Source organism: Furipterus horrens, unplaced genomic scaffold (assembly GCF_987537825.1).
Source record: "Furipterus horrens unplaced genomic scaffold, mFurHor1.1.pri manual_scaffold_4, whole genome shotgun sequence".
NCBI classification, from domain to species: Eukaryota; Metazoa; Chordata; class Mammalia; order Chiroptera; family Furipteridae; genus Furipterus; species Furipterus horrens.
The window spans coordinates 107751760-107764181 of NW_028327174.1; the positions used below are offsets into that span (position 1 = coordinate 107751760).

The 12422-nt window shown below is 34.2% G+C and overlaps 1 protein-coding gene across 1 annotated transcript in view; it reads left to right on the top strand.

The window, feature by feature from the left end:
* The window catches only part of ATP2B1 (ATPase plasma membrane Ca2+ transporting 1), a 112671-nt gene that overhangs the window by 68655 nt on the left and 31594 nt on the right, over nt 1-12422 (top strand). Inside the window, exons 6-11 of the mRNA XM_090273897.1 lie at nt 2632-2772; nt 5246-5284; nt 6036-6197; nt 7249-7463; nt 9865-10107; nt 11459-11700. Of these exons, the coding sequence (XP_090130023.1) occupies nt 2632-2772; nt 5246-5284; nt 6036-6197; nt 7249-7463; nt 9865-10107; nt 11459-11700 (1042 nt within the window). The remainder of the gene's footprint in view (nt 1-2631; nt 2773-5245; nt 5285-6035; nt 6198-7248; nt 7464-9864; nt 10108-11458; nt 11701-12422) is intronic.

Consider the following 12422-nt stretch of genomic DNA (forward strand, 5'->3'; position numbering starts at 1 on the left):
GTCGCCATCAGCTACCTCGTCATATTTTCATGAATCTCACAGACGGTCTGAAATCTCTTCTCTTTCAAAGATGATTTTAGTTTTGGGAAAAGCCAGAAGTCACAACATGTCTAATCCCGGCTGTAGAGGGACTGAGACAACTGGGTGATTCGATGTTTTGCCAAAAAACTGCCTGAGTCGTGATGCATGAGTGGATGCATTGTCATGATGAAGCTGCCAGTTACCAGTTGCCCATAGCTACAGCCCTTCTGAATCATCCAAATAGTTTCCGTGGAGGATTGTTCATGCTTAACATAAAATCTGATGCAGATTTGTTCCTGTACTCACTCGATCATTTTGAATGCAACAGCCACACAGCACACAGGCTCACTCAAGGGCGTCTCCTGCCCCCGCTGGCTAGTACAGTGAAGTTATCATTGTTCACACATGCACATTCTAGTCCTTTCTCCTTGGCTTCCAGGTTACATCAGTGTCATGCAAACCATTCTTGTTATGTTAAAAATGGCTGCACTTTTTCTGGAAAGACCTTGTATAAGGATAATGTATTTATATATAATTATACTCATTTTACTTATTTCTCCCCAAGCTTCTAAGAAATAGTATTTAACATTAACCAAATAAAACCTATTATCTTCCAAAGAAGAGGGAAGCTATCTAATTCTGCCTTACCTCCGTAGACTACCTGGGCCATGATATTTGGTGACCTAAAGTACTTTCCGCTTGTCTTTTTGCCATATGTACTTCGTGGACTTTTATGTACATCTAACTTATTTACTTAGTGCTTTAGCTCTTCAGGTTGACATCCTTTAATTGAACTTGGGTCCTTTCCTGTTTTTACAGAAATTGCTGGCAAGTTTATATAGACTCAGGTTCCCAACACACCAAATATACCAAGAGAGCTCAATAAATTTTCCATGCTTAAGAAAAGATTTAAATAACTTTGTAGAGTCCCTTATCGCAGTATGGGTGGGAAAGTTTTTCTGCATTTATTTTCCTATTCCAAAAATGTACTAAAAAACATGAAACGCATTCATTTTTAAATTTATTCTCATGATGCCATCTCTCACTGCTGTTCTTGGCTTCTTAAATTTAGATTTTTAAAAGCAGTTTTTTTAGTTAGCAGTAGGGATGTGACCAGACCGAAAACTGTTTACTTTGAACACATTAACTGCCAATTACCTGTGGTAAGGAAGAACAGAACATAAAAAGTTGAAATGTGCCAAAAGCCAGAATTATTAAAAGAAACAGAAACAAACTGTCTTTTACACACAGTATTTGCCCACTAAATATTTTTTCACTTTCCTGAATTTTAGTTTTTGTTTCCCTTGCATTTTCACTGGCAGAGAAACTAGTAATAAGTGAAATATTAAGACTATAGATATTTAAAACAAGAAAATCAAAAGCCTAAAAAGTCATATTGGATAATTGACTCCATAATTAATAGTCAAGTATAAATTCTGAAGTAATGGAGTAAGTGCATATGCTTTATGATCTTACTTAGCTAATAACCTTTGAGTATTGACTTATTAAATAAGATTGTGATAGGTGCTATAAACTCAGCCCGATAGGTGGTTGTGAACTAGGAGATCAAATGAGTGATAACTATCCAGAATATTTAATTCAGTGTTAAAAAAAAATTATATTTGAAGGCTACTTAAAATTCACCACAATCTTAGAGAGATGGAAAACCTTTTCCTCAATGATAAAAGGCGCAGAGATGTGGCTCTCCAAGTTGTAGAACTGTAAGCAAATTTATTAGCATTATATTGTAAGAAGATTATGTCTTCTCTCCTCTGATGGAACAGAATTGAATCTTTGCCTTGCTACTTAAAAGTTGTGTAACCTTGGACAAGTTTCTAGAAAAGAAGAATAAAAATGCCTGCCAACTTCCAAAATTGTTGTGAGGGAGAGTCTGAATTCAATCAGTATTCTCATGTCTGCTCCCTAGCTTTCTGTAATGGAATTTCATGTTAAAGTAGTGGGTTAAAAAGTATGAAGGGTTGGTTGGTCTCAAGGTGAAGATGCTGCGCTTAGTTCAGTGGGCAGTGTAGCATCAGATATTTGTGAGCCTTGAGAGGCTTATGGTAAAAATCACATTTTAGGAAGATTAAAAATGAGTTAGGATGAACTGGAAAGATAGACTAGATAGGAAGCTATTGCAGTAATCTAGGCAGGCTGGGACGAAAGTCTGGCTTAGGTAGAGGTTGTGGGGATGGGGATGGGAAGTGGGACAACTGTTGCTGTGGCATTTCTTTGGTTATAAGCACATTTCTTTTATAAGCAATGTATTTCTCAGAAAAATGTTCTAATGATGATGATGATGTTATAATTTAAAAATTGAGCATTTACTGAGCCCCTACAAATTCTAGTCAGTGTGCTGAGCACTTTACATTTACGGGTTTGAGTCTCATAGATCTGTTATATCCATTTTATAGATGAGGAGTTGAGATATTATAATTTGCTCAGTATCCCATGATTAAAGAGTGGTAGAGTTGAGCATTGAACACAGATATGAGTGATTACAGAGTTAAAACTTTAAGCATAAGAATTTAGGTTTTATTTAACGTTTTACTTACAGAGTTTATTAAATATTAAGGATATTAAAGACAAACAAGTTCTCTGTTGTTGTAGGCACTCATGTAATGGAAGGCTCTGGAAGAATGGTAGTTACTGCTGTAGGTGTAAATTCTCAAACTGGAATTATCTTTACCTTACTTGGAGCTGGAGGTGAAGAGGAAGAGAAGAAAGATGAAAAGAAAAAGGAAAAGAAAAGTAAGAATGGCAATTTGCTCTAAGAATTGGTATTTGGAAAAATGGCAACTAAATTATAAGATCTGGTACAAAACATACACTTCTTTCATAAGATTTAATGTGAAAAATTCTACAGAAAGTTACAATATTACCCAATATTGCACTTTCAAGTGGTAGAATTACTGGAGGGGAAGTTTTTCTTTTAGATTAAACAGCCCACGGAGGCCTTTTAGTGAAGACATCAGTCCCCTTCACTGTGGGGTAAATTCATCATCGCCTTGAACACTTCTATTGCCTGTATTTTATTTGTTCTCTAGTTTTAGAATCTTCCTCTCTGACCAGAAAAATGAATTAAACTCTCGTTTCCTGTTTGCTTTTTTCCCTGCTACTTTAGTAGTAGCTTTCTTTGTCAGCCTTATTACATTTTATTCTCATTGAGCTTTTAATCTTTTTCAAGTTTTCTATGCAGATTTTCCAGTTTGTATTCCTGAAGCTGGTTTTTGGACATAAGGCCAAGATTTCATTTTGACACCTATTATGTTTGCTGTGTTACATTCAGCTCATAGTTGATATGAAGATCTTCACTGTGGTCCACTGTATGTGCTGTCCCTTCAAGTAATCTCATCAGCAAACTTGATGACTGGTTCATCTACCAAGATCTTATAAGAATCTCCATCATACGTAGGGAGACAACTCAGAATCATTTAGTTGGGCGGCATGGTACTTTTTTAAAAAGACCTTCCCCAACCTGCTTCTAAGTATCTGCTGTACCACACTTCTCTTCCACTCCAAATCATTCCTGCAAAGTTGTTTCCCTTTAAGTTGACAGCAGTTTACTGTCATTTAACCACTTAGATTTATTTCATTTTTACTTAGATTAGTAAGCCCATATTTCTCTCACACATAACGATTTTGCAATCTTCTAAAATTAATGCCTTGCTAAAACTTTGGTTTGCTCTGACTACAGCAGTGTTTTTCATATTTTAGGTGTTTCGTTCTCTGGGTTTTGTCTTTAGCTGTGAAACTTAATTTCAAACAAAAACTTGTTTGAAAAGTTCTTGCTACAAATAAGGATAGCAAACTTCACATTCTAGATTTTTCCTTTGTCTCAACACAGATCTCCCATGTGCCTCCTTGGGCTTCTTTAAGGTAGAGTGGAATGCAATTTGAGAACCAGTATTAATGATGCCATTTATTTAATGTTTTATATGCATTATCTCATTAATCATCACCATCATAAGATGTAAAGATTCTTGTTCCTGATGAGTAACCTGAAGTTTATGGAGGTCATATAACTTGCTCCAGGTCAAAGATCTAGTAAATGGCAGGTCAAACCCACTTGCCTGGCTGAAGAGTTTGTACTCTTGACCATACAGTGTACCCCATCCTACTTTATAGCAGTCTAGTCAAGGAGCCCTATTAAAAAAGAAAGGGAAATTTGCATCATGACTTTGTTCTTATTGCACAGTGTCTTTTCCAGTAAGCACCCTTTTTTATATCTTGTACCCCCCCTTTTTTTGTTATCCAGTCAAAGGTATTCCCAGGAATTAATATCTAACTCATTGTCTACCATTTTTTGATTCTTGCGTTTTTTGGTATTTGTTTGTTTGTTTGTTTGTTTGTTTTAATAGAAGCAGGCATTTTTTCATCTGTGGACCTCTAGCCCTCCTAGTCAAAAGCGGTCCCGGGTTGGGCAATTTGTCTCAGTTCCCGTAGTAGTCTGGAATGTGGCTCTCTGGTCTCTCTCCAGACTTGAGGTCACTGAAAGTAGCTAGGTGTTCTCTTACCATCTCCTCATTTATCTTTAGCCTCTGTTCCTTCTTGACCCTATTTATTCCATGTTCTCCAGTTTGAAGATAGTTCTCCTTGATAGAGAAGTTCGGAGAAAAATAGCCTGAATGATTCTGCTTCCTCTTGTCATTTCGAATATTAACCTACCTACTTCCTTGATATTATTGCTTCAGACATTCTCATCTTTCTCTTTTCTCCAAATCTAAGCCAGTTATTAGAATTATCTTAACTGATAGTACATTCATATTCTAGTTTTACTTACTTGACTCCCCTGTCTTTATGCATACCGTTTCTGTTCTCATTCCAATCAAAGCTCTCCTCCTTATTGTGTTTCTGTGACATTCCTTCCTCCCTCTCTACTCCCATCCTTTTATGCTTTCTTAGAATTATATCTGTAACGTTTGAAAACCTCTTGTGTTATATTTGCATTTATTGTAGTGTAAAAAAGAGTAAAATTTACGTAGCAATCAAACAAGTATAGATGTAAAAATTATTTTGGACTGTTCCCCTATGGTTAAGATCCAGGGAGTGATTGACCCAGTAGGTTATTACAAGCCAGATGCTTTCTAATCTGTACACAGACGCAAACACACATAGCATTGTGCAACAATGCTGTTACTGAAATGTGAACTACCTCTACATAATTTAGCATGGCTGTATTCATTTCTTTTGGAAAGCTTTAATTCCCATTTTGTTCCTACAGATAAGAAACAAGATGGAGCTATTGAGAATCGCAACAAAGGTAAATTCAGGAGGATAAAAGTACAGTTAGCTTCTCTTCATTATATCCAAAAATATATCTACTGTATACTGTATTCATCCAAAAGTATAAGATATATGTAGCAGGGAAAACTAATAATATATATTAACTTGGATTAAACACTCTTCCTGTTAGTGCCTTAGTCATGCTGCCTTCAGAAAGTTAATAAGATTTTGGGATTGGTGGTTGTAAATATAGACAAATCCAGATTTAGATAACTTTAAACTTAAACATTTTGGGTATTATAATAGTGGTCACTATATTATTATTAGCAAAAATGCATAAGAAACAAAATATATAACAAGTATTTTTGCATCTATTTAAGAATCCGTACACATAGGTGCTTCTGTATGTGTAAGATGATACATAATGTTCTACATTATGTTCATAAATTATATGGAAGGGATCTGTGATGTTTGGAATAAGTTAATCACCTAACACAACACAGGGGAAGAGAAATGATAAAATGGTTTAGTTCTTAGTTTATTTCTTCCTACGCCTCATCCGTGTTACCTAGCACAACATTCTCAAATCTGGTACAGAGTTTTGCAACCAAGTGTCACTGTTGTCTTATTTTCTCTGGGTAGACATACACACATGCATACACACAGCAGAATGTTTAAATCTTCCGTAGTTTCTAAAAGAAAACCGATTTTTATCAAAACTTGCTTCAAAATGTCAAGTTATGTGTGCCTTTAAAATGCAGTGAAATAACATTTGCTCTTAAATGTAGCAAAAGCCCAGGATGGAGCAGCCATGGAAATGCAGCCTTTGAAGAGTGAGGATGGTGGAGACAGTGATGAAAAAGACAAAAAGAAAGCAAATCTGCCAAAAAAGGAAAAATCTGTTTTACAAGGGAAACTTACAAAGCTGGCTGTTCAGATTGGCAAAGCAGGTATGATATACAAAGGAAAATAAGTGGTTTTGTTTTAAAATACCCTAACTTTCTGCTTAAAAAATTATTTCTTAACATACCGCTGAAAAATCTTTGCTTTGTGAATAGAAGGGAAGTTAAAAATATTCTCAGTTTTATCTACAATGTACGAGGCCTTTTGAGTTATTACAGATACTCATCGCATTCATTGCAGCTTAGAGGCTGTTGTCCCCACTTTATATAGAGGAAGGGTTGTCCTCTGTCAGCTAATAAGTAGTCTTGGTAGGATTAGTGCCTAAGTCTGCCCATGCTCTCATCACTGAATTTTGGGGAACAATACAGAGGCTAGCAGTGAGGTTACCCAACTATACTTTAATGAAAAGAAATTTTACCACACATTTTGTTCATCTTTTTAGTATTATGAAAAACCGAAGCATGTGTTTTTCTAAAAGTTACAGTTTAGTTAAATAAATGAATCAGAGCATCATCCTGGTGAGGCTGAAATTATTAAATTGTTGCCATCCCATATTAAGAGAACTACTTCCTCTATTTAAAAAAACAAAGCTTTTAGATAAAAAGAGCATGTTCTCCAGCAGGATCACCTTTGTGAATCAGCATATATGATTACCTCTTGTTTTTCTAAGTTAATGAAGTTGTTAGGAGAGACTAAAAGTAGTGATTCAGGTAATTTTTTAAATAAAGGTAGCAGTGAATATTTAATTTCAGGTCCCTTCATTCATCATATTCTTATTGGATTGTCTTTCAGCAACAGGCAAGTTACCAACATTTAAAGCACCAGCTTATGCTAAGCTTTTGGTATTTCCTTGTCATTGCCTGTTATTTTGTCTCAGCTTTTCTCCCAGTTCTCCTGAGGACAGAGCTATACTTGGATGCAAAAATTGAATATGACAATGTCAAGTGCAAAAAAAGAGGTTAACACTTTCCCAGATATATTAAAATATGGGGTTACCAAACCAGTTATAATTCTTCCATTGGCCAGTTTGTAACTGAAAATGGGTAATGTCTGGAATATTTAAGTAATTACATTTTTCTTTTCTTTGTATACCAAAAGGTTTGTTGATGTCTGCCATCACAGTTATCATTCTAGTATTATATTTTGTAATTGACACATTCTGGGTTCAGAAGAGACCGTGGCTTGCTGAGTGCACACCGATTTACATACAATATTTTGTGAAGTTCTTCATTATTGGAGTTACAGTTTTAGTGGTAGCTGTGCCAGAAGGTCTTCCACTTGCAGTCACCATCTCATTGGCCTACTCAGTCAAGGTGAGTAGAAATGGTTAAGGATGTGTACTAAGTTTAAAGCTCCAGCTGGTGTAGAAAATGCATGTCTTGTTACTCTTGTTTCTGATTCTGAAAGTAAGAATTCCATAAATTTACACTTGCTTGCTTTAGAAATGCTTCCATTGCTTCTCTCTCTTTCCCTCCATTGAAGATCCCTGTACGTAAGAGACCTGTACATTTCTTGGAGGACAGCCTTGCCACCAAACTAAGCACAGCTCTGCTAGGCAAACTTCTGGCTTAATTTTTTTGGCATGGTTGTTACATTGTCAGGTCATGTCCCCTCCTTTTTCCCATTTGTAAGATTAAGGATGTCATTTACCTGTAGTATAATAGTAAAGTGGGTTCACTCCATTCCAACCTTCTAAAGCCTCCTTCTTTCCACTCATCTACTCCCATTACCTCACAAGGTAGGCAGACTCATTTTCCTAAAAACAGTAATTCAGATCATGTTATTTCCTTGCATAAAACTTCAGTGGCTTTTCATACACTAAGAATAATATCCCGGGGGGCTCCCTCTCATGGCCTGAGGACCCTGCCAGTCTGGCTCTTGCTTACCTCTCGATGCTAATTGCCTGCCTCTTTCTCCTTCTGGCCTTCCTCACCAGCCTCCCTTGTGTTCTCACTGCAGAGCCCACTTGTTCCTTCCTTCAAATCATCTGCTCTTTTACTTTATTCAGGTCTCTTCAGATGTCACCTTCTCGGACTACTTGATTTACAGTAGCTCTATCACTGTTGTTTTCCGAGTAGAATGCTAAAAAAGATGTGCTTTGGCTTTGCTAACTGCTGTTTACCTAAAGTAATTATCTGAAGATTATTAATTTTTTTTCTCAGTTTTATATTTTATACAGAAAAGGTGATTTTAAAAGGTATAGTTTGGACAATTTTAATCTTTCTTTAAAAATGGCTTCACAAGTAAAATTATGCTTACTGAAACAATGCTGTTCTTGTTAATTTCTGTTGTTAGTTAGCAGTTCCCCTTAAGCAGCATTGATGACATAGAGCTATATGAAGTAATTAGTCATTGTTTCTGCTCTAACATTCTTGTCCCAGTATTCCCAAGTATTTTACAAAAGACCTGTCATGATAAGAATATTTTTTGATTACTGTTAGAGGTTATTTTTTTCCAGACATTTAACATCTTTTGTTTCAAAAATAAAATGGTTGGTTAATGTATCAAAGTGATGATGAAATACCATGTGATTACTTATTTGTCCTTTTAAAGATAATTATAAGTATTTGGAGTAAACATTGTAGATACATTTATCAGCCATTTTACCAATATTGTCAGTAGTTCATTTTGAATAGTCATTAATGATACTAATTTCCAGTTGATCAAAAAGAGGCAAGATTGATTAGCTTGCCTTCAATAGAAAATGAGAGCATTTAACTACTGTTCTTCAACCTTTTGTGTTTAGCTTAAATGTTACCAACTACTGTTCTTTTCACTGAGGTGTAGTTTTTATGAATCCTCTGTTAGTGCTGTGCAAAATTGAACACATTTTCTTTACTGAAGAACTTCATTCTTTAATCTTTAATATTAATTCACATCACAACTTATTTGGGAGGTACAGATCTCCATATTTATTACTTCAGGGAACTAGTTTTTTGCAACTTCTAGCATGTTGGTAGTCAAAGAACAACTTTGAAAAAAACTATTATTTTTAACCCATTTCACATGTTTTGAGAATGAGTTAAGCATTTAAATGCCTTTTGGGGCTACTGTAAAAACTCTTTTAACTTTTTAGAAATTATCTTTTGTGTACTTGTAAGCAAGAGAAAGAAATGGCCCAAGGGATGAGAATACCAAGTGCATTAGTGTATGGAAAATATAAAAATAACCCATTCTGGTTTTTGGTATGTTAATCTATTAGAGTCAAAAAAAAGTCAGGCAACTACATGCCCACAACCTACATATTTTAACTGATACAAACTACTTTTTCCTTGATGATTGATAGAAGAATCTTTTGTTTCCCACTTTATAAAGAGACTTTAATCCTTAAATGTAATACACTCTTACACTGCTGTAAGTACCTCTGTACTTACAGTACAGGTCATCCTTGCTCTTGTAATGTGAATACACTTCACAGAAGCTGTTTGAGGCGCAAAGTCAGTGTGATTTGTAGATGGATGAAGGTATCTGTATTCATTTACTAGAGATTATGTTAGGTAGTAGTCAAAGTATTGAAACCTCAGAAAGCTTATTTGAATTGAATGGGTCAAATATACTATAATTCTTAAAATATTAAGTTCCCAGTTTGTACTGTGTATCTGTATATATGAAGTAGCTGGGAGTTTTTGTTCTGATTTTAAGCAGTTTATAATTTTAATGTAATGAGGCTATTGGTTTTATATGCAGCTTAACTAGACTTTTTTGTCACTGTAGAAAATGATGAAAGATAATAACTTAGTCCGGCATCTGGATGCTTGTGAAACCATGGGAAATGCTACAGCCATTTGTTCAGATAAAACAGGAACATTGACAATGAACAGAATGACAGTCGTTCAAGCCTACATAAATGAAAAACATTATAAAAAGGTTCCTGAACCAGAAGCTATTCCACCGAATATCTTGTCCTATCTTGTAACAGGAATTTCTGTGAATTGTGCTTACACATCAAAAATACTGGTAGGTTTCTTTAATAATTTATATGTGAAAATTGATTTTTTAATTTGTAATTAGACTATATGTAGCTCTTTAGACCTGTTGAAAAACTGAATTGTGTTGTTTTTACAAGACATATAGCCATATAATGTATATGTTTCTTTGATACAGTTTGTTTTGCGAGTAAGATCTATTGATCAACATGCATTTTGTTTACTAGTAACTTTCTCTTCCTATATTTTTAATTTCCTGTATTTAGAAACTCTCAAGCCTTATAACCAGAACAAGTTCTTAATTTTAAATTCTTACTAAGCTCATTTTGTGAAAGACCAGGTTATCTTACTTTTATAAACAAATAAAAAGACATATGTAGGAAGTCAATTTTTTTGAAACTAGATTTCAACTTAAAATAATGTTTTCTATATGCTTGCTATATGTTCTTTTTGTTTCTCAAAAGGTCCTACCTATAAGGTAATGCTTAGACCTTTTGGAACTAATTCAATAAAGTAATTCTAGACTTTTGTACTACCTTAGAAGAAAATATTTTCAGTTTTCAAGTTTTAGAAGTCTCATTTATAACAAAGCATGAAGTTATTTAGCTTGATATGTGTTCTAGATATTTATGGACAAAGATCATGAACAAAATTAGTATTGTAAGTTTAATGACAATATACATGAATTGGATTATTTCATGGAAAGTAATGGGGATCTTGGTTCTAGATCTAGCTTTGCCTTTTACTAGCTGAAAGTCTTGAGTTTTACTTTCTTCAAGTAAAGACGGTCACATCTGCCCTTAATGTTATTGTGATGATTGTATGAGGTGAAACTTGTAAAGATACTATGAAAAAATAAAGCTTATATATATATATATATATATATATATATATATATATATATTTTGTATTTAGTGCTTCCTTTTAATGCATAAACATTTAAAGCCATAAAAATTTTAATTTAATTTTTAATTACTTAATATAAAAGTTCGGTGAAAACAGGAAAAGGAAAGGAATTAAAGTTTTAAGTCCTACTATGTGTCGGGAACCAACTTTAAACTTCACATGTCTTATTTAATTTCTGGGTCATGAGTGCTCCTGTTTTTCAGATGCTGAAGCCAAGGACCACAGCCTTTGGGTAACTTGCCAAAAGTTCACGTAGCTAGTAACTGGCAGAGCTGAGATTGCAGTCCATGTCCTTCTTGTCCCAGAGCTCCTTTCTACCTCATCTTTCTGTGTCCCTCTCTGAAATGCCTATATTAATAGAAGTTTCTTATGTAATTTTGTTTTTAAATGTTATATTCTGTTTTATGTAATAAGTTAAACTGTCATAGTGAAACAAGATGATACTAGCTAGCCTCTAAACCTTTTTCTCTTAACAGCCACCAGAGAAAGAGGGTGGATTGCCTCGTCATGTTGGTAATAAAACTGAATGTGCCTTGTTGGGACTTCTTTTGGATTTAAAACGAGATTATCAAGATGTTAGAAATGAAATACCAGAAGAAGCACTATACAAAGTCTACACCTTTAATTCTGTTAGGAAGTCCATGAGTACTGTCCTGAAAAATGCAGATGGAAGTTATCGAATATTCAGCAAGGGTGCATCTGAAATAATTCTGAAAAAGTAAGAGTAAAATGCTTAGATGAATAAATTGCAAACTTCAGTTGCTTTATAGAATACCTACTATGTTGTTATTGTTGCTATTTTAGTTTTTGTGACTGTCAGGCACTTCAGAGCTTTTTAGTATATTTTAACAGTATCCAGATATTTACCCATGTTATTCTGCCATTTTATACTCCAGTTTCTTTTATTTCTTACTGTTTTGCTACAGGGATAATAAGCCCTGACATTCAATCTGATAGATTTAATAAAGTAAATCTTGATGTTTGTTTTTAGACATGTTGATTTCATTTTTATATAGGATTGTGAAAAATAAACCTGTTACAAAGGAAAGCTGAAGTTTTTATATTCAACACTGCATTGTATACAAGTAGATGCAAAAATGTGATGAAGTATCAAAGCCTTCGAACTAGATATTAGGAATTCTGTTTTTATATTAGAATGAGGTCCTATCATATTTATGCTGCTGTGGTATCATATTTAAATATGTCCTGTCACTTTGAATGGTAAACTTTATTTTTTACTGTCTTCATACAGACCAGTAGCTTGAATATTAATATTATATGCTAATCTAATGTGTGTGTGTTGAAATTATTTTGATTTCTTTAATTACAGTAGAGAAGTAGAGAACTTTAAAAAAATTTCAAGAGCAATTTTAGAAATATACAACTCATTTGAAATTATAACATTTAAAATATTTGCACTTTTAATTTGCTTTTAAGTGG